Source organism: Balaenoptera musculus, chromosome 16 (assembly GCF_009873245.2).
Source record: "Balaenoptera musculus isolate JJ_BM4_2016_0621 chromosome 16, mBalMus1.pri.v3, whole genome shotgun sequence".
Classification (NCBI taxonomy): Eukaryota; Metazoa; Chordata; class Mammalia; order Artiodactyla; family Balaenopteridae; genus Balaenoptera; species Balaenoptera musculus.
The window spans coordinates 55,549,591-55,571,891 of NC_045800.1; the positions used below are offsets into that span (position 1 = coordinate 55,549,591).

The 22,301-nt window shown below is 52.2% G+C and overlaps 1 protein-coding gene across 1 annotated transcript; it reads left to right on the top strand.

Moving 5' to 3' along the window:
- The first annotated feature begins 4,094 nt into the window (after positions 1-4,094).
- MAT1A (methionine adenosyltransferase 1A) lies at positions 4,095-21,622 on the top strand. The gene is made up of 9 exons (XM_036828617.1): positions 4,095-4,430; positions 8,069-8,146; positions 8,986-9,108; positions 11,941-12,053; positions 12,412-12,555; positions 16,816-17,034; positions 18,188-18,370; positions 18,708-18,841; positions 19,510-21,622. The coding sequence occupies exons 1-9, from the start codon at positions 4,337-4,339 to the stop codon at positions 19,610-19,612; spliced, it is 1,191 nt and encodes a 396-aa protein (XP_036684512.1). The 5' UTR covers positions 4,095-4,336; the 3' UTR covers positions 19,613-21,622.
- Positions 21,623-22,301: the final 679 nt, after the last annotated feature.

Sequence of the window (22,301 nt, forward strand, 5' to 3'; positions counted from 1 at the left end):
CTTCTTTGGAAAAATGTCTATTCAGGTCTTCTGCCCATTTTTAAATAAGGTTGTTTGTTTTTTGGTTATTGAATTATAAGAGCTCTTTATATATTTTGGATATTAACCCCTTATCAAACATATCATTTGCAAATATCTTCTCCCATTCAGTAGTTTGTCCTTTCGTTTTGTTGATAGCTTCCTTTGATGTGCAAAAACTTTTGAATTTAATTAGGTTCCATTTGTTTATTTTTGCTTTTGTTTCCCTTGCCTGAGGAGACAGATCCAAAAAAATATTGTTAAGACTTATGTCAGAGAGTGTAATGCCTATGTTTTCTTCTAGGATTTTTATGGTTTTCAGTCTTACATTTAGGTCTTTAGTTCATTTTGAGTTTATTTTTGTATATGATGTGAGAAAATGTTCTAATTTCATTCTTTTACATGTAGCTGTGTTATGCAATCCCTATCAAAATACCTACGATGTTTTTCACAGAACTAGAACAAATAATCCTAAAATTTGTATGGAACCACAAAAGACCCCAAATAACAAAGGCAATCTTGAGAAGAAAGAACAAAGCTAGAGGTGTCATGCTCCCTGACTTCAGACTATACTACAAAGCTATAGTAATCAAAACAGTATGGTTATGGCACAAAAATAGACACATAGATCAGTGGAACAGAATAGAGAGCTCAGAAATAAACCCACACACATATGATCAATTAATCTATGACAAAGGAGGCAAAAATATACAATGTGGAAAAGACAGCCTCTTCAATAAGTGGTGTTGAGTCAGTTTTACCTTTTTTCATGAGTAAGTTATTTGTGTTCCAGGATGACATATGTGATAAAAGTTTGTGTTTAATGAGGGCAAAAGAAACAAATATTCCATGTGGTAATTATGCCATTTAAGTTTAGGGGAGTTTCTCACCAAAGTTTAGAAATGTTTGCACTTAAACAGCATTTAAGAGGTGGATGCACACTCCACTTCTGAATCAGAGTTTTAGGTCATCAAACTGCCCTTTCTTCTGCCTGTGGCATAGCCATCAGACATGGCAGTGCAGGGGCAGGCAAAGGGCACCATTGGCCAGCTGCTTTCCACTAGTTCTGCTGCCTCATGGTGTTACGTGGGATAAGGTGCCCTTAAGCTTATTCCTGAAACTGGTCAGTGTGGCTTACATATACTGTTCATTGGAAACATGGTTTTCCACTTGATATTTTACATTTAGAGATTCCTCAGGGGTAAATCTAACGGAAAGTGATATTTTCAAAGGCAAGTTTCTTCAGAGATTAGTCAGCAGAGTTTTAGAGTTGAAGGTTGCTACATGGAAGTGAGATCAACTCTGGGCCTTTGACACGTATTGGACTTAGGTAATCAGTGGGGCTGGGTCGGGGGCCATTAGGACAATTCATGCGTAAGGGAGAACGGGACAGTCTTTGCGTAAGGGAGGCTTTGAGTTTATGATAGCAGATTAGGGCTATGTAGTTCTTGTAGGTTCAGCTCTCTAAGTAATTATGTCATTGCCAAGGTCTGCCAATTATATCTGAAGGGGGCAGATTGATGCTGCTGTTTTAACTCTTCGTTGAAGTGCTATTTCTTTTCTCTAACTGGGTAAAATTTATTACAAAAGGGAAATCTTTGGTCTAGTTCAGCATTGCCAGGCCCTTGCATTTTGTTTTTTTATAAAAGGATGCCAGTGATTAGTATCTTCTCTGCAGCATTATGGTAACACTAAATAATTAGAGAAGTTGAAAATATCCAGCCATTGGGGAATGAGTGGTTAAATAATTTACGGTATATCCTCATTGTGAGATACTAGTCAAGTGCTAAAAATGAGGTCTGCCTATATGTTGAGATGTAAAAAGTGGACCATAGTATATTGTGAAAAGCAAGATGCAAATAACATGTATACGGTGAGCTATTTTTATTTTTTCAGAAGAAAATCATGTACATGTACGTAGAAGGTGCTTAGGTAATATTTTATTAAACCCTTGTTGTGTGCTGGCACTATGCTCAATACTCAGCATACCCATGTGATCTCTTGTAGTTCTGACAGCAATGCTCTGAGGTAGGTAATTATTTAACCTGCTTTAAAGATGAGGAAACAGCAGCCTAGAGAGTGTAGGAAGCCTACCCCAGGGTACATAGTGGGTTAGAGGCAAAACAGGACTCCAGCCCTGAAGCCTGCACTCCCAACTACTGTGTATTGTGCACTTCTTGTTAACATTTATTTGCTGAAAGAGCGTACGGTGGCCTAGTAGTTAGTAGGGATGTCATATGAGACTCATATAAGATGGATACTCAACTAGGTGCCTTCCAGATCCTTCCCTCACTCTGCATTTATGTCCAGGCTGCAGAAGCCTCCTGCATACGTTTCTGAAAGTGTGGCTTCTCCGGACAGGACATTGTCCCCTCCACCCCACCCACTCCCCCACCCCCACCCCTGCCCCACACCTCTTCGCCCCATGATGCTGTTATTCATTTTGGAATTCAGAGGGCAGTTAGGCTGCTTTGTTTTCTGGCTTCTTGCTAGCGCTAGGAATCTGCATGACTACTTGAAACTTCATCTTGCTCTTAAAGCACATTTAGAACATAATGGCTGTAGTTGTAAATGCTACGGTAACCTAGGCCTACAGTTCACATTAAACATTAGCTCATGTTGCCTCCAAGTTTGAAACCAGTGTACCCAGAAGAAATTTACAAAAGGACAGTGATGTTGAAATATTTTAAGTGCAAACAGGAGGATTCCTGTGTGTTGACAGGGACAAGGCTATGTTGTCTAAAGTCCCTGTTTGATTCCTCATTTTCCATCCCTTCCCAGTGGCCTTTTCCTCTTTGGACCTTCTGCAGTCTTGTGACTGAGCATTCTAGCTCCCTCCTTGTTAAATGCCTCTGATTAAATGTGTATATGTAAAATCTCTTACTTTATCCCAGAGGGCATCGCTTTAATATGGTATTAATTCCCTGGAGGGATAGTACTGCCACTGTTGACCAGTTGGAAAACTCAAGATTTGGAAAAAAAAGTTTTAAATGCTCATAAGTACAGAGGGGATTTGGTTGCCAGAACTGTTCGTTGGGGCAATTGTGTCCTCCCTTTTGCTTCCCACAGTCCAGTGCTTAATGCACAAGGTTTTGGTTGATTACTTTTTATTGCGTTCTAGTGGGAACCAGTTTCTCCACCCATTCTCACTCTCCGTGATCTCAATTCCCTATTGTTCCTTGGGCCTGAGGATGCAGCTAGACCTGAGAATGGGAGGGAATGAAGTGAAAGATGCTGTCATTTAGTGTAGGAATTGGTTCAGGATATAATCCTGTCCACTTCTTTTCCTGGTCAAAGCAAAAATAATGCAGGAGTCACGTAAGCAGGATGTTTATCAAGTGTATAGGACCAATATGTAGATGTTTAATTTATCATAAAAAACTTTGGGAAACTGGACTCCGATGATTTTCCCATAATGAATCTGCCTGTCAAGAATCCTTTTCCAAAAATCATTGTTCTCTGTAGCCCGTCCGGATACTTTTTTAACATCTTGCTTGTGAATGTGATTGCCAGCGTTTTAGAGAAGTTGACAGTTTCTGTGATTTCTATTAGCAGAAAAATGTGGGCTCAAAAGCTTTTCCTCTAAATGAATCTGTTGTGTAACATCCAAGCTGACTCAGAATATAGGTGCATACTCTTGCCCTGAGAAGGTAGAAGAAGGGGAAGAGCCCAATTCAGACGAGGTGTGGGCGAGGAGGCAGGGCGCCCAAGAGCAAAGGCACCCTGTGCTGTAATCTCAGCCTAAACCATATCTCTGGGAAGGAGTTTTTTGCTTCCTATTTGTATCCCTGAGTAACCACAGACCCCCACCTCCAACGTGGGATGTTAACCTTGGTGCACTGAGGAGATGAGCTGCAGAGCTAAAGCAGAGTCCCAGAGGAGCTTCAGTTATGCAGAACCTATACAACCTTCTTTGCCATACATTGACCACACGCTTAGGGCTTGGGAGATGAGAGCTAAGGGCTGAAATTCCTCAAGGTAAGAAGACCCTCCCCCCCCCCAGGAAGTGGACTCCTCCAATTTTCTCACATGATTATGCAGGCACTTTCACTTTTCCATATATAGGAGTCACTCAGGAGCAAGCTCTGGCCAGTTGGAGGGAGTGACACATCCCTCTCCAGTCCCTCCCTTCTCATCCCTCCGCACCTTTACTCTCACGTGCGCTCGCAGGCACTTAGGCAGAAGTGAGCCCTGTGGCTCTGCGGAGACGAGCCTGTTGGGTTTAAAGAAGGAAACAAACAAACAGACAGAACCCTCAGGCCAAGTCCCAGCATTAAAATTGTTACCTTGAAGAAGCTGAGTGGAGCAGTGTGAAGAGATGAATGGACCGGTGGATGGCTTGTGTGACCATTCTCTAAGCGAGGAAGGGGCCTTCATGTTCACTTCGGAATCTGTAGGAGAGGGGCACCCGGGTAAGTAGGTGGTCCTGGTGGGATGGTTGACCTGTACCGGGGGGGTCGCTGTTACTGAAGGCCTGGAAGACAATGTGTGTCAGTAACTATAAGGGATCTTGGCAAGAACAATCTGCAGTATTTTTTTATTCTGTTAATTTGCAGTTTTGTAAAACAGTCACTTGTTATGCAAATAATAGATTGTAAGTTAAGGAAGCCGAGACTCTGTGCTGCAGCCCCCCACCAGCATCTGCTCACAGTGGGACTGTGACAGAGGACACACGGTTGGTTGGATAAACATATATGTGTAAAATGTATCATCAGGTATTAACTCTATAGAGAGATTTTTTTTTTTGAGTAAAGCTTTATTATCAATGAGCAGCTTAAGTCAACAGAGAATGTTCCCTCAAGCAAGACCACGGGTCACTAAGTTTTGCATGTAAAGCATGTGCAGTTTAGAAATGAACGGCAGTGCGTTCTAAATAGGGGCTGAGACAGATCTCTGGAAGAAAATTCCAGCATTTTATTGGGTCTCTGAAAGGTAGGAGGACTGTGATGTGGGGAAACGAGAGAGGCTTCCGTGAAGACCACAATGGGAGCCTCAACTTTCTGGGACAGTGGTTCCCAGGCTTCAGGGTGCATCAGCGTCACCCCACGGGCTTGTTAGAACACAACGTGCTGGGCTCCACCCCCAGAGTTTCTGATTTAGTAGATCTTGGGTGAGGCTCAAGAATTCGCAGTCTTCAGAAGTTCCCAGGCGGTGCTGATGCTGCTGCTGAGGGAGCCACACTTTCAGGACCACTGGTCTAGGAGGACCTTGGGGGCCGGACACACGGATTTATGTACTTAAGCACCTCTTCAAAATTCCCTGGAGTATTTGAAGTTCTTGGTAACTAATCATCACCAAGTCTAACTTTTTTCATCTTCCTCATCCTTGTTCTTTCTCAAAGAGCTTTAACTTTCATACCTCGTAACCCAGCTTTAGGTATCTCAGTGCACTGCTCCTTCCATATGCTTCAGCCACTGGTTCTCAGCTGGGGAGGGTGTGCCCTTTTCCTGCAAGGGCATTTTGTAGTGTCTGGAACATTTTGGCTGTCACAGCTGTCGGGGGGCGGGGCGGGCGTGGGGTGAAACTGGCATTTAGTGGATAGAGGCCAGGTGTGCTTCTAAACACCCTGAATGCACAAGACCATCCCCCACAAAGAAGACATTTTCCAGCCCCAAAGGTCAGTATTGCTGTTGAGAAATCTTGGCTTAAACTGAGTTTTGTATGTAACTTAGTTCAATGTAAATAGCATCTTTACTTCTGCACGACTTTATGAAGTTTCTAGGTTTACTATACTCATAATCTCAGATCCATTGCTATGTCTAACATATTCTGGACAGCTCCATGGCGTATGAAAGCCATATACAGGTTAGGAGATGGCCATAGATAGGATTTGCTCCATGTGGAGGAGGTGGGTGCTTTGTCACACAGTGGCCAGTGGTCCCATTGTACACACAACAATGAGCTCAATGGACAGAGAGTGAAAATTCCAGCCAATCGGTTGGCTGTTCTGTCTACTTAATGGCAGCCCTTCAGTTTGTCTGATTCTCCTTGCGCTTGCCACTGTAAATTAGCCGTTCACGTTAAGACAGTTTCCTTGGTGGCTTTCTGCTTGTCATTCCAGTGCTGAGTTCCTCTCCATCAGAAAGATAAAATTAATGCTTCTTTTTCAACTTCCAAGAAAACCAACTATTGGCTATCTTAAGACTACTAAGTGATATTGATAGAAATTTTGAAAGCCTCAAGAAACAGTTCAGAAAGGACCTCCTAAGGCATTATCTTAGTCTGTGAAGCTGTCTTAATACCCTTGCTCAACTCCAGCTTTATCCCTAATATCCCTTATCCTATTTCCCTGTGTGCATTGGAAACATGTGACCTGTGTCGTCTAAACGAGCAGAGCCATCCATGGTCATTGTGTGAGTGGCTCCTAGGAGGCCTGATGGCTGGGTCTAAAGTGGATATTTGAGCAGCAGGAGGCCGTGATTGGTAGGGGGCTGCAGAGGCACGGACTCAGGCAAACCTAGATTTATAACCGGGATCTGCAGGAAGATCGAAAAACTCAAATATATGTTTAGTAGCAGTTTCTGAAGGAAAGATTAGAGAATTCACCTTCAGATTAACTAACATTTTAACTACAGAACTTAATGGGCACTTTCAAAAGCAGAAATGCTTGATTCTGGACCTGCATTCTTAATTTAAAAACTTAAAAAATGACAGGAGGGACACAAGGAAATTTTGGAGGTGATGGATGTTTATTAAACCTTGACTGTGGTGATGGTAACACAAGTATGTACATATGACCAAACTTACCAAATTACATACGTTAATTATATGCAGATTTTTATATACCAATTATACCCCAATAAAGCTGGAAAAAACCTTATTAATTTACTAAGAGCAGACTCTATGGGTATTTTTGAACACTAAATGAGATGTAATATGTGTAAATAGATGTCACTTTTTTTCCTGAACTTGTGAACATAACGCCAAAGCAAGAGTGGATTTTTCCACAGTGTCTACATACTCGACCACGGGGAGTCTTTTTTTTTTAATTTATTGATTTGTTTTTATTTTGGGCTGCGTTGGGTCTTCATTGCTGCGCGCGGGCTTTCTCTAGTTGCGGCGAGTGGGGGCTACTCTTCGTTGCATTGCACGGGCTTCTCGTTGTGGCTTCTCTTGTTGCAGAGCACGGGCTCTAGGCGCGTGGGCTTCAGTAGTTGTGGCTCGCGGGCTGTAGAGTGCAGGCTCAGTAGTTGTGACGCACGGACTTAGTTGCTCCGCAGCATGTGGGATCTTCCCGGGCCAGGGATCAAACCTGTGTCCCCTGCATTGGCAGGCGGATTCTTAACCACTGCGCCACCAGGGAAGCCCTAGACCATAGAGAGTCTTTAAGGCAAATCGTAGAATAAGATGAAATGCCAGCTCATGTTGAACTCTTTGTCAGTCCCACCTTGATTGAGGAGGTCAAACCCAGCTGTTAGGATATCTGGTTTTCAGGAGGCTGAGTGACGGTGGGAAGGATCTGAGAGCTGCTTGTGGAAGTATTCTGCAAAACAGCAGTGGCAGTAATGTGCAGAGGTTCTCTTACAGGATTCTTACAGGTGTAGTCCCAGAACCGGGTGTGGTATTTTCTACACAGCGCACTGCATCTTGTGGAACCAGCGGTACAATGTGTCTGTCCCATCCTAGTCTGCCTCTTGGCACCTAATCTTACTGATGTCATCAGTTAGTGTTTTAACTTCTGTTTCTAGGACTTTTCTAGATGTTAGAATTAAAGGGAATATGCTGAGGAATGAGATACTTTTTAGTTAGAAGAATATGCGTGCATGCGTGTGTGTGTGTGTGTGAATTGCTTTAGGCTCTTGTAACTGGTTTTAGAATATATTTCTTTTTTGGGGGGAATTCTATGACTTTATATAATATACATCGTCCAATATTAAGGCAGAAGTGGGAAGAAATAAAAATTTCAAAAAAATTATAATTTCTTATATTTAAAAAGTGTCCTCTTAGGTAGATTTGATATGTAAACTGACGAAATATCTAATTATTTTAACATTTCAGTTTGCTAGGCTTAATATTCCTGTGATTCTTACACACGTTCATTCTTGTCCAGATAAGATCTGTGACCAGATCAGCGATGCAGTGCTGGATGCGCATCTCAAGCAGGACCCCAGTGCCAAGGTGGCCTGTGGTAAGAAACGCTGATCCCTCCTGCTGGAGACCTGAGTGGGCTGAGCTTGAAACCTTTGCCTGTGTTGACGCTTTCAGCATAGCAGAGAGCCGGGGACTTCAGAGCCTGGAGGGCTCCAGGGGTGATAGGTCTAGCCCCCTCACTTTACTGAGGGAGATCTTGGGTGCAGCTTAATCAGGGTCTTGGCCAAGGTCATGGGGTAGGGGTCCCGGCGTGGAGATCAGAGCCCCGATCTCCTCACGGTCAGCACCCTGTCCTTTCTGCTGCACAGACCCACCCTTCCCTCTCCAGGGCCACCCGAGCCCCCAGAATGAGCACTGTGGGGACCCGTGCCCCTCTGAGGGTGGACTTCACCCTGACATCTTTACAAATAACCTGCCTTGATTCTCTGCTCAGGACCCCACGCCTAAAGCCTGCAGTGGAGTTTTAGCAGTAACGGGGCAGGAGAGGCCTCACGTATGTTGGCTGCATTCTGCATTCTTTATGACCGCATATGGCCAGTGTCTCATTCTAATCCACACAGCAGTCTTATGATTATCTTCATCCAACAGCTGAGGCTGAATAAGTAGTTCAAGGTCAGGCAAGTATGCAATAGTAAGTGCGAGGTATGAAAACTCAGGTGTGCCCAATTCTTTCCGAACCGCAGTTCTCCGGGTGGCCTGTGAAGATGGTCAGCACTTGTGCTGGGATTTACTCTCCTTATTAGCGTTATGATTTTTCCTTCTGGAGTCCATTCCTTGTGCGGTTCCTTGCGTGTCTCTTTCTCAGCACTGTGAGAGGTCCAGGTGTGGAGCCCCCGTCGCCAGCACGTGGCCACTAACCTGTCTCCTTCCCTTCAGAGACGGTGTGTAAGACGGGCATGGTGCTGCTGTGCGGGGAGATCACCTCCATGGCCATGGTGGACTACCAGCGGGTGGTGCGGGACACCATCAAGCACATCGGCTACGACGACTCGGCCAAGGGTGAGGCCAGGGCCCCCAGGGCTGAGTCCCTCCTGAGGCTCTCCGTCTCCTGGAAGAGCAGATACCTCCTGGGGGAAGAACGCTCCTAGGCCCGCCTGCCAGGGTCCAGGGCTCACAGCCTCTGGCACAACAGTGTGGCAGCCCAGGCGGATCAGCCCCTGTCCAGCCATGGCTGACTCTGGTCTTGTTTATGGTCCTGCCATCTCGGAAGAGGAAGAAGCTCCCAGTACAAGGAGCTGCCCTCTGTTGGGGACGTGTCCTCTGCCGGGCTCTGGGGCTGGTCTCTGTGTGCATCTTCCTACCTAACTGTTCGAGGAACTCTGCTCTGCTCCTTATGCAGATGAGGAAGTTGAAGCTTCCATATGTCAGTAACTTGTGTAAGGTGACACGGTCAGTAAGTGGCTGCCCCACCCCCCCGGTTGGGACTCCTGCACTTTCTACTAAGTTATGCTGCTTCCCCACACAGACAAAGAAGAAGGTGACTCAGTCCAGAACGGGTGCCAAAAGCAGGCAGAGGAGACAGGCTGGCCCAGGGTAGCTCCAGTGCCAGGCAGTGTGGGAGCCTACAACCCAGCGAAGGGACCCAGGCCCTGGCGGGAGTTGAGGAGGAGCCCTGTGATGGGGTGGGGGTGAGAGCTGGAGAGAACTGAGGGCCCTGAAGCAGACTCCCACACCTGGGACTGGGCAGGCTGGGAAGGGGCCCAGCCTGGAGGGTGTGAAAGGACAGGGTGCGAGGGCCAGATCCTAGGGCCAGTGTGCACTACGTTCTACTTATTGGTTGTTTGGGCTGACGTGTGGCATCTTTGTGGGTCAGGGCAGGCTGGGGTGACGTGCACGCATCTCCGTAAGTGAGAGAGGCTCTCTCTGCATGCGGGCGCGGACACGCAGAAGCTCAGTGCAGCCACCTCCTGGCTCGCCCAAAGGGCTCACTTGAGCACACGAAAGCTTTGGGGGTGTATCAAGAATCGCTGGGAGGAAACCAGTGAGTACAGGTTGGTTCTCCCAGCCAGCATGCGGGGTGTCCGCGGAGGAGACGCGTCGTCCCAGAGCAGCAGCCTCCGGACACGTTACCACGCAGAGCCTTCGCCCTGTTCTACCAGGAAGAGCCGACTTGTTTATGTACATTTAGACCTTATTCAAGAGCGAACCCTGCTCTGCGTTAGGCAGCAGGAACGTTTCGCCGGAGGTATAACGTCCCCTGGAAAGGGAGGAGCGGGAGCGAGCCCCCCTCTGCCTGTCAGTGCGCCTGCACCAAGCGGGCCAGCAGGCTGCGGGCTGGGCTGCAGTCACAAGGCCCCAGGCTAGTGGCTCCCCCTGCTCTTTGCTGCACAGTTGCTGGGCTCACTGCCCTTTCCAAGCCCTCCTGCTCTCCCCTTAGTCCCCTGAACTCTGTTCTCCTGAATCACTTGGAGCCTTTAATTTTCAGCGCTAAGAAGATTTATTATTTAGACCCGGAGTGATGAGTTGAGTCCTTGGCAGCTAAAGATTGTTCCCTAAAGGTTGTTCCTTGGTTTGTGCCTTCAGAAACCTGCACTGCAAACAGGGGCTGCAGAGGACAGAGGTGGCCTGATGGCTCCTGAGTGGGGGCACTGCCTGGCATTAGTGATACAGTACGAGGTGCCCGGCGGCCAGTCGGAGGCAGAGTGTGCAGTGAAGAGCTGCGGGGGTGGGGGGGACCGTCCAAGGACGTTTTCGGAGAGCTAAATGGACTTGTGGAGGGGGATGGGAGGCAGAGGAGGAGAATCCTAGGCAGAGACCCCTAGTGGAGGTGGAAAAGGAGGTCATGTTTAAGGCTAAGCCTGAGTTCCTGTTGGCTGAGAGCTCTCAGCTGGGAAGGCCTGGCTGGAGCTGAGCAGTTTCCGGTTTACTTCCTTTGGCGGTAGGTCCCCACTTGAAGCATGAACATAAACAATAGATTGAACCTAGGCTTTTTTGTGGTTTTGTTTGTTTTAATAAGCCCATTCTGGCCACATGGGTAGGAGGACAGACTGGAAAGGGTGACAGTCATCTTGTCACTGATACGTGTCCCTGTGATGCGGCCTCTGTGCGCTTTAGCTCCTCATTTGTGTCCGTCCTGAAGCTGAGCCCAGTGAGGACGAGTGTCGGGGAGATTGTGCTCTCTGCCCGGCGGCTCCCTCTCAGGGCTCCTTGGCCTGGGCTGCTGCTACCCAAGACTCCATGTCCCAGGCCCCAGCCCGCTGTCCCCACCCTGGGGGGGACCGGCCTCCATCTCTGTGCTTGAGCTTTGGGGATGGCCTGAAGGGGCCTCGGCCTCCAGAGGTGTGGTTTTTCCATTTTGCTCCAGGCCTCAGGCACATCTCGGGCTCAGGGGACTCTGGCTCTGGGAGTGTCTCTGGATAGTTCACATGCACCGTATTGTTCAGTATATTTGATGCTTGGGTTTGGCGTATGCCTGGGCTTCTGAGCGGCAGTGTTGAAAGGGCCCTTGATGTTCATTCAGTGCAGTGATTTTCCACCTGGGTCCTGGGAGGTGCCTCTGGGAGAGGCAAAGGGGGCAGGGCCGTGAGTCACCCACCTGCCCTTCAGCCAGGGCAACTGTAGCTGTTATTTGGTCTTCATACTGCTGCTCTGTGTAGGATATATATTTTTAATCAAGGTGTAATTTAATACACTGTGGAGGATTTTTTTTGACTAAAGAGTTGCACGTGATAGGATGGGAAGGATACTGACGTTCCCCGTCCTGGGCCTCAGCTCTGGGCCCAGACGGATGGTAGAGAGACCACCCACGCCGCTAAATGCCCTGTCGTGCGCCGAGCAGTCCCCCAGGAGCTCCAGCCTCCCTCTGCTCAGGCCTGCTCTCCTTGTGCCTAGGCTTTGACTTCAAGACCTGCAACGTGCTGGTGGCTTTGGAGCAGCAGTCCCCGGATATTGCCCAGTGTGTCCATCTGGACAGAAACGAAGAGGATGTCGGTGCCGGAGATCAGGTCACTAAACGCTGAGCGTTGGCCCTGCGTCAGGACGGCAGTGCAGTGTGCTCTGTGTGAGGGGCTAGCCGGGGAAGTTCATGTGTAATGGACTGAGTGCACTGTGGGGTAGACCCCCCCGCCCCCATGCCTGGAGTGAGTCACCCCTTCTTCAGGGTAGCGACTTGAGGGCAGGGAGAGCTGGGGGACACCCGGTGTGGGCTTGTCTCCCCTTCTAGAGTGTTGAGTTCGGGGACCACGTCTTCCCCTCCACGAGTGCCCAGTGCAAAAGTTGCATACCCGCGAGAATGGAGGGCCAGTGGGGCTTTAGGTTTGAGGAGCGTTGTAGCCTGTGGTCTGAAGCAGGTGTCTGCTGCAGGGCCTGATGTTCGGCTACGCCACAGACGAGACGGAGGAGTGCATGCCCCTCACCATCATCCTGGCGCACAGACTCAACGCCCGCATGGCGGAACTGCGGCGCTCGGGGCAGCTCCCCTGGCTGCGGCCCGACTCCAAGACGCAGGTGAGCCCCTGCCCTCCACCCCGCCGTGGGGCTCCAGACACATGCCTCAAACACCACCCCCCTTCCTCTTGATTCTGATCGTTGTTAAGATCCAAATGTTCCGTCTGGGCATTCAAAGAATTGTTGATTCTGAAAAGAACTATTTATTTCAAAAATCTTCAGCTCCAGATCTTTTCTCCCCTGCCCCCAACATTTTATTATGAAAAATTTCAAAAAACACAGAAAAATGAAAAGAGCAGTTCTAGGTTTTCAGTGGGGGGGCTTTCTTAGTATAAGTTGACTCTAGTAATATGATTCCCCAATTCCTGCCACAAACCTCCTCTGTAACAGTTTTCAGACTTTCCGTCGCTGCCTATCAGGTCTCCACATCTTGAGCAAACCTTCAACACACCGTGAACAAGTACCGTCTGCAGCTCGCTATGGCCCTTTCGCTTTGTTTCTCATGAAAAGGCTTTGCCGATTCTGACTCTGTGGCAAGCCGCCCTGGCCCTTGTGCTCCCTGCGGTGATGAAATCCGCACCGAAGTCTGCATTTGAAGGCCGGTGGTGATGCAAGTGTTGCCACACGCAGAGGCGGCCTGTCTGCCTTCTCTCCCCGCATCCTGATGGCCCTGATGGCCCCTTTCCTCAAGGCTTCCTTCCCCAGCTCTTCTTCCACACTCCAGCGGGGTCTTGGCACTTCCTCTTCCACGCTCTTTCCTCCTGCCCACGCTTGTGAATCCAGCTTTCACCTCTGCACACTCCGCTTCCAAATCTTCCACCTGCAGGTCTAACTGAATCACCAGCCCCATTTCTCATTCACCCTGCAAGCACACGGGCCCCGGGAGCTCTCCTCAGCTGAAGGAGTGCGATGCAGCCCACCTTTCCCCGGCCCTGTCTGTCTCCACTCTACCTGGGCTCCCGTTTTCCCTCTAGCGCATCCCTTCCGCTCCAGCCCCATTTCCCAGGCCAGGCCCAGGAACAGTGCTGTGTCCTCCCAAAGGTTCTCCCTCCCTGGAAACTTCAGTTAATTCCTTTTGGGCTTCACTTTTAATTTCCTTGTATCTGCTCAGAATTGTCTGCAACTTTCTGCTTCCTTCCTACTTGTTCTGGTATTTAACGCCTTGTATGGTCTTCCAGCTTTACCTTCTTCTGTCCCCACCCCCAGTCCTTGCTTAAACCATATCCTTTCACTCATGTTCCCCTTTTTTTCTTGGTGCTTTGCACCTGTGCTCCCACACTTCGCCTTCCTTGGAAGCTTTCTCTGGTCCCTGCCTGTCCGTCAGTGGCCAGCGTGGTTCCCACCTCCTCATGATCTTCCCTGACCGCCCTCAGGTGGGACCTCCTCTTGACCCCGCACTTGGAATTTGGCTCATGTGGTTTTATAGCTCAGCGCGGTGCACGCGACTCTGTCCCGTTACTCCAGCTTCACAGAGGTGCATCCTTCTCACCCCAAGTGTAAGGCCACACAAGGCAGAAGTTGCAGATCGGCTGTACCTGGGGCAAGGGAGTACCTCTGTGGCCTAAAAGAAACCCCCCTTGGGACTTCTGGTGTTACCCACATGACCCCCACGGTGAGAAGTGGAATCCTGAGCGTCCCTCAGGTGTTCTTTGAGGCTGTGGGCAGGAGAGCTAAAATGTGTAGATTGTGATGGTACCAAAAGAAAAGAGGCCTCCCCGTCCTGTGCCAGAGCTGTGCTGTGATGGGAAGCAGGTTGGCGATTCACAGAAAAGGAAGTCCTAGAGCAGGGATGGGAGGAAGTAAGTGGAGTGACTTGGGTTTCCTTCTGGCTGCCTGAGGGTAAGGACTGGAGGGTCCACCTACTGGACCCGCTGAAGTAGGAAAGGCCTCCTGTATTTGCTTAGTAATAGAAGGTTTCTGAGTCCAGAAGGCAGTGAGGGAGGGAGGGGAGGATGGGCTCTTCCAGGCTTTCCCTTCTTGCAAGGAGACACTGAATTCTCTTACAAGTGCTACCTTGGATACCAAAGTCGGCCTCACTCCCCTGCCGCAGGCAGGCCCTGAGCCAGCGGGCATCAGAGAGGGTGCGGGGGTCTGCTGACGGAGCCGCTCCCTGAGGCCCTCGGCCGGCCTCCGCGAGGCTGCTGTGCCGGGACGGGCACCCTGCCAGGAACAATGTCTGGGCCTTCTCCTCTATACCTTACTGGTAAAGGATTTTCATCATCTACCCAGAGTGTTGACTGTGAACAGGATGAACCTTTCCACCTGAACAAATTCTTGCTGCTGATACTGAGAACTGAGTGGCAGTACGGATGGCTATTTTTGTACCTGGCCAGAGTTGTGTTTTCCACGGTGTACTTTTCCCCACATCTTGCTGACGTGATGAGATAAGAGCGATGCTTGGGGCCCTTTGCTCTGCCACAGCTCTGCTTGGGGTTTGTGGCAGAGCAGGGGAGTCCGGTAGCAGTGGAGATGGGCCTCAGCAGCTGCGCGGGATAGGAGCCTTCTCCTGAGGCCAGATGCAGCAGGTCTGGTCCCAGAGCCGCCACAGGGCCTCCCCTCTGGAGCCCGCCAAGCCCCCAACTCCAGCTCCCTGTCACAGGGCCCTGTGTGCATGCAGCCCGGCATTAAAGGGCTGCTCTCAGAGCACAGGGGTGTGCCTCTGCCCATCTCACCAGGATCAGGCATGGTGGGGTCAGGGCTCTTTCTCTTCCTTCTTCTGGATCCCACCCTATGGCTCTTTGGACCAGGCAGGACATAGAGTTTGATACACGTCCCGTGTTTGATGGATATCTGAGAGGCCTTTGGGCAGGCCGGGACCTCGCCTCAGGCATAGCCCCAGGAGCCACTGTTTGCTGCCCTGTGGTCCCGTCAAGGCCCTTGGGGTGGGGAGCAGTCATGTGCCTGCCGGCCAGTGTCCCTGCCAAACCGTCCAGCATAGCTGCACTCCTGCAGGCGCACAGCCCCTCTGGGCACTGCCCTTGTGGGTCCATGCTGCCTCGGGTAGCGACGGGACCTGTGGCTCCAGCCTTGAGGGTCTTGGGTGACGACCTTGTGCTGGGCAGAGCCGCGGGCACCAGGCCGCACAGCGCAAGGTCACAGCCCACCTTTGCTGGCTGTGTGATCTTAACCAGAGTATTTATGTTCTGGAACCTCAGCTTTCTTGTCTTTAAAGTGGGGCTGTTAACAGCTGCTCACAGCTTTTGGCATGGCTTGTCGCGTACAGTGCACACTCAGTCAATTGCTGGCTTCTCCTTTCTTTTCCCAGCCTCATCTGCCATCCTCACCATCCCTTTCCCTCTCGCTCTGTAAGCCCAGGGTGCCCAGGCTGCTCTCCTTCGTCACCGGACAGATCAGGCTGTGATGTCGGGCTCTCGCACTCCCTGATGTGTTGGTAGAGGACAGAGTGCAAAAGCATTTTCTCTGTGCTGCTCTGGGCGTGACACAAGCTTTGGGGGCAGGCAGAGCAGTGTTTGGCTCTTGGGCTTTTCACTGACTGGCGTGTGACTTCTGGGAAGTTGTTTCACTTCTCAGAGCCTGGTCTTTCTCATTTGTAAAGTGGAGACAGTAATGCTGATCTTGCTGGGATGGTTTAAATATTCATCAATAATACATAGAGTGGGCACAGAACTGACCCACGCTGGAGGGAGTGAACCCCAGCTCTGTCCCTGTGGCCTGCCCTGCGAGGCAGCTGCAGGCAGGATCCTTCCCTCCACGCGCTCTCTGCTTTTCCTTGCTTTTGTCCAAACACACAGAGGCTGGTAACCCAGAGCTTGCTGCTCCCTCTAGCTCAGTCTCCCTGGCTCGAGTCCCTCTCACCCTGTCCCTCCAGCAGGCAAGGCCCCTGGCCCCATATGCTGCCAGAGCTCCTCCACTGAGGGGGCCGGGGCAGTGGGCATGTGGCCTGTGGACTCCTGTGTTCCTTGGTGGGAGCCGGGGTGTCTTGGTCCTGGGCCACGGAGGGTCAAGACCGGGCTTTGGCAGAGGGACATTTGCTGGCACCCAGAAGCCTCTGAGGTAGGAGGAGTGGAGTCTAGTGGGTCACAGAGCGGAAACTCTGTGACACCTGAGTCTCCAAGTGGCACTGATTGTGGTCACAGGTGGGAATAGCTTGTGCCTCATGCCCAGTCATCTCACAGCGCCAGGCAGTTATTCAGTTTAAGAACGTGTCAGATGAACTTTCCTGAAGGCCCTTTGAGGACAGGAGGTCCCTCTGGCTCCTGGGAGCCCTGCCTGCCTTCTGGGCACCTGCGCCTGGCAGCGATGTGTCCTCAGCTCAGGGCAGGGCCTCACGACGTTTCCTCCCTCCCTGCCTCCCGCCAGGTGACAGTGCAGTACACGCAGGACAGCGGCGCGGTCATCCCCGTGCGCATCCACACCATCGTCATCTCCGTGCAGCACAACGAAGACATAACGCTGGAGGACATGCGCAGGGCCCTGAAGGAGCAGGTGATCAGGGCCGTGGTGCCGGCCCAGTACCTGGACGAGGACACCATCTACCACCTGCAGCCCAGCGGGCGGTTTGTCATCGGAGGCCCCCAGGTGCGTCCTCGGCTCTGAATGAGGCCCTGACTTTGCTTACCTCCCTGAGTGCAAAGGCCACAGGAGGGTGGTGGCTTTGTGTGGCTCGGCCAGGTAGGTCTGGCCCTGGACGAAATGTGAAGTCAGCTCGTTCTGTGAAGCCTGCTGTGCGCCCTTGAGTACAGGAGGAATTGGGGACATGTCCCCAGGAGGCTCCCCCTCAGTGCTGCCTGGCCCTCCCCCTCGAGACGTCTCATACGTGTCCAGCTGCCACCTGACCCTGCCTGGGGCTAACTCACCATCATGGGCACTGAGCTTGCCTGGGTGGCGCTTCCTGGGTCTTGGCCACACGTGACCTGCAGCTCTCGTGGGCACCAAGGTGGGGCTGTGTTTTAGATGGGGACACGGGGCTGCCCCTTTCTTCTGTGCAGCCGGCGTGAGCAGTTGGAGAGTTCCCTAGCCCCTCCGAGAGGCCGCTGACCAGTGCCGTGGCACCTCCCTGTGGACGTGTTGCCACAAAGTGGAGCCCCCAGGTTGGGTCCTATAGCCAAAGTAGCGCAGCAACCCAGGGTGAAAGGAAGGCACAGCTCACTGTGTTTTCCTGCTGGACTTCTCAGGGCCTCGGCATGCTGCTGTGAACTGTGGATCTCTAAGCCGGGGTAGTGGGGGATGGTATAGTATGCAGACTTTCCCCGCATCATTTAACATAGAAACATAGAGGCCCCCCCCCCCGCCCCCAAACGTCTTTGTTGACAGAGGTGCACAGAGCAGACACTTGAGGAAATGGGCAACTTAACGTTTGCCGGGTGGCACCAGCCGGGGCACAGCCCGGGGTGTATTTGTCACAGCGCGGTTTCCTCCTGCACTTGGATTTCTCCGCTATGATTGACTCCTACAAACAAAGGCTTTACGAGCGGGCTGTGACCCCAGCTGGCCCATCTTTTGCCCTTTCTGACGAGGCTCTGACAGGTGACCTGACTTCTGTGACTAGTCAGTGATTAAACTGGGATTAGAGCCCGGGGTTTCTGGCTGACTCGCAGCCAAGGGGTCTTTGGAATGTGTGTCCCCAGAAGCTTCAGGGACCGCCTGCAAGTTGTGGTCCAGCGGCCACTGCAGTGCTTTGGCCGCCCCCTCCTCCCACATCCTCCCTCTGTGTCTTCCTTTCCCTCTGCAGGGGGATGCGGGCGTCACTGGCCGTAAGATCATTGTGGACACCTACGGCGGCTGGGGGGCGCACGGCGGGGGCGCCTTCTCCGGGAAGGACTACACCAAGGTGGACCGCTCGGCCGCGTACGCTGCCCGCTGGGTGGCCAAGTCCCTGGTGAAGGCGGGGCTCTGCCGGAGAGTGCTTGTGCAGGTGGGTTGGACCCCACGCCGCTCGGACCCCCAGGTCTACCCTGAGTAAGGGCACCCTGGCCTAGGGGAAGGCCCACACTTTGTCAGAGGATGCGACTCTGTGTGTGTCGTGTTGGGCTCTGTGGCCGGTGCCCTGCAAACCTGGGAGCGGGAAAACAAGTCTTCAGGCAGCGAGGCACGTACAGAAACCTCCCACCGTGAAGATGGCAGGGATTTCTAGGCAGATGGGGGGCTGTGGGAACGTGTTGGGCAGGGCGTGTGTGGTTTCAGCGTCCCCTCCCTGAGGATGTCAGGGTCTCTGCAAGGGGCCCGTCCTTGACCCTGGACTCTTCTGGAAGGTGTCCTATGCCATTGGTGTGGCCGAGCCACTGTCCATTTCCATCTTCACCTACGGAACCTCCCAGAAGACAGAGAAAGAGCTGCTGGATGTGGTCAACAAGAACTTTGACCTTCGGCCTGGCGTCATCGTCAGGTAAAAGGACCGCCCCCTCTGTTGGGCAGGACCCTCTTCCCTCACCCGGCGCTCAGCTCATTGGAAAGGGAAGCAGAAGGAAGGATGTTCAGTCTCCAAGAAGCAGGAGGGGCTTCAGGCTCTTGGTCCAGCACAGTGCAAACCCCAAATACAGGATGTCTGGTTTTCAGGTTGAAGGCGGCTGGGTTGGGTCCCTGCTGGCCCAGCAGACACTGACCGCAGGGGGGCCATCTTTGAGCAGGTGGGGGATCTTAGGAAAATAATTACGAGGCCCGTTGGCTGGGAATTTAGTCGGCAAGTCCAGCCCCACCTGCTCTCGTTTCTGCTGCCACCCCTGCTGCCTGGAGCTTGGCAGTGTTGATGTCGGTCTGGGCCAGGTGAGTGGAGTGGAGAGTAGGCCAGAGTTCAAATCCTTGGTTCCTGGTGCATTTGTGTGATCAGTCGGGCTGTCCCTGAACCCTGAGCCTGTTTCCTAAGCACCATTGGCAGTCACCTCGTAAGACGTGGCATGGCAGAGACAGAACACTTAACGGGCAGTTGTTCTCGGGTGGGTAACACCACCCACACAGACCGTCGTAGTCTCTTAATCGCTCCTGTGCCCAAATTCAGAGAAGGAAACTCTGCTCCTTTTCCATTAGAAATGACCTTTTTTTCTGCTGAACATGCAGGGACTTGGATTTGAAGAAGCCCATCTACCAGAAGACGGCATGCTATGGCCATTTCGGAAGAAGCGAGTTCCCCTGGGAAGTTCCGAAAAAGCTTGTGTTTTAGTGCCAGTGGGACCGGGCCTGGCCGCACCGTGGAGGCATCTGGGTGCAACAGAGCCGTGTTCCTCTTCTCTAGGACCCCAACTCTCAGATCTCCCGGACCCCGGGCTGGGCCTTGCCCACCCACTGCCGCCCCCCTGGCAAAGCCAGGCCCCTCTGATTTAGCAGGAGGAGGGGGCCTCCTGGTGCCAGGCTCAGATCTCCTCGTGAGGATAGTCACGAGGTTCCCCTGCCTCTCCCTCAGACCAAGGCAATGCGAATTTAGTGGAAATCCCACCCGTGTCGGCAGTCAATCCCCTCGCTCACCTTCCCCCACGGCCTGGACGCTGACCAGCCCCTGCCTCCCTGGCGTGTGCCGAGGGCAGCACACGGCACAGATCTCAGGGCTCCGTGTGGGCCTGGGTGTGCCGGGGCTGCCCCTCACGTCTGCGGCCGTGCGGTCAGCGTCCTGAGCCCAGGCCTTCCAGAGGCCCTCCCAGGCTGGGCTTGTGGCAGGGGTGAGAGCGTCTAGTGTGTAAGGGACCGAGCTACTCACTGATCTCATTTCTTCTTCACTGCAACACAGTGAGGTGACACCCTGTGTTACCTGCATGTGTAGATGGGGAAGCCGAAGTAGCTTTCACAGGGCCCCACAGCTGCGTGGGTCAGGGCCTAGATGTGAGAGCGGGAGCCCATACACCGTGTCTCCCACCGCCAGCCCCCCCACCATCTCATGCCAGAGACAGGGCTGCGCAATGACCAAGCGGATTGAGATGAGGCTGTGACCTCTGTCCTGAAGACCTGAGGTTGCTGGGAATTAGGGGATTAACCCCTTGGGGAGCCCTGGGCCATGATCTGCAGAGTCAGGACAGAACCAGAGGGGTGTTTCCTTTGCCTCTTTCATTTCAGAAGACAGTTCGGGGTGCGCTGGCTATCCTGGCCCACGGGGCTGGGCTGGAGTTGGGAATTAAGAGGCAATGGTATAATCCCAGCCCCTGACCACTCAGGGACATGCAGGGCTGGACCTGTGGCCCCCGGGGGTAAGGGTCCAAGGCCAGTCCTGTCCCATTGGGCTTCCTAGAGCAGGAGCAGGAGCTTGTCCCGTAAACAAGGGATGGAACCCTGTGTCCTCCACGGCTTTCTCTCTCTCTGGCCTCTTTGTAACCCCTGCAGTCTGAGTGCTGTTGGAATAAGTGGGTGAGCCCTTCAGACCCCCCTTCCAGAGAGGACAGCCCTAAGGCCCGAATATCAAATGTTAAATGGTGACTCAAGTGGCAGGGCTTGACCCCTAACGGGAGATAAGTCAGTCAGGATGTCATGAGATTTCTGCCTTTACCAGGCAGCCTCTGGGGGCAGCTCTACCCCTGAGGTCCTGGGTGGTCCTTTGCGCACCAGGGTCTTGGAAGCTGCACATTCCCCAGCCTTTCCATCTGTGGCTGGCACCCACTCCCCCCAACCCCCTTCCTCAACCTGGGCCTGTGACAGCTGCACTTCTACCTTCTCCCCAGCTCCCCAGACCACAGGCTCAGGTAGGGGCCTCCATGGGCTTCCGGAGAACGCTGGGGACTGGGCTTCTTTCTGGGGCACCCGGTGCTGGATCTGGCTGGGAGACGCAGCCCAGGAAGCCTCATCTGGGTGGCAGATGGCCGGCAGCTGGGCTCTAGGCCTGAAGCACAAAGACCCTTGGCTTTCTCTTCCCCTCGGGGAAAAGGCAGCTGTTCAGGGCAGAAAAAGAAGTCCAGATCTCCATAAAAACCTAGAGCTGGTGTGTGATACGGAAGCTCAAGTCTCTCTCAGGGCTCCAGGTCACCCAGGAAGCCTTGAGTTTCTTTCGGGAGAGGGAGGCTCAGCTTTGCAAGTGGCTGAGTTCCTCTAACTTGGGCCATATTCAAAGTGAAAATTCAGAATTTTATACTTTCGCCACCCGCTGGAGAAACAAGGTTTTTTTGGTAAACACTGTTTATATGAAACTAGAGTCTTTATTTGTTAATATAGTTCCTGCTAAACCAGTGAATAAAAACTCAAGGAGCAACTACTCTATGCTTAGTTTTTGTCTGCAACCCCCTAGAAACTCCCCCTCCAAGTAACATTACCTGATCCCCACCCCGCAGCGAAGCAGGTGTCCTGCCCCCGTGGTTTCCCAGCCAGGGTCCCTCCGATCCCGTGCATGCGGGGCCCAGCCAGCACTGGTTAAGGCGTCTCATGCCACCTCCTGCGTCATCACTGTATCACCGTATTCATTCTGCAGCACGCTGCCCAGAGGTAGGCATTCATAGCAAACCCACGTCACACGTGGAGACCCTGAGGCCCAAAGTGGGATGGGAGTGTGGCCGAGGGCAGCTGGCTGGCAGGTGGCTTCAGAGTGTGCCCCCTCCATCATGTTGCGTTTGTGCCCCTTGTCCTCGCCTGGTTCCTTCTGTTGCCCCTCCCTGCGTGTTGTCTACAGTAAGCCTGGCACGAGGCCGGCGCTCCGGCAGCCGGGCAGCTGGTTCAGTGACTGAAGTGAGGTGAGTGAATGAAGGGGGTTGGTTGGCAGAGAGACGAGCCAGGCCTTCAGTGGCTGCACGTTTCCCTTCACACGTCTCGTGAGGAGAGTTAACAGACCATCGTTTGGATGAGAGATTGTCCTCTCAGGAGCCCCCAGAGAGGTCGTCCTGGGGCGTGGTCAGAGCACGCGTTGGGGAGGGGATCAGCTCTGGGGAAACGTCCTGATC

Bases quoted from the DNA above. Each gene is read 5' to 3' on its own strand.
- MAT1A (XM_036828617.1), top strand. From the start codon at position 4,337: ATGAATGGACCGGTGGATGGCTTGTGTGACCATTCTCTAAGCGAGGAA. The intron at 8,147-8,985 runs GTAAGAAACGCT...CCTTCCCTTCAG, and splicing joins CAGTGCCAAGGTGGCCTGTG to AGACGGTGTGTAAGACGGGC. The intron at 9,109-11,940 runs GTGAGGCCAGGG...CCTTGTGCCTAG, and splicing joins CTACGACGACTCGGCCAAGG to GCTTTGACTTCAAGACCTGC.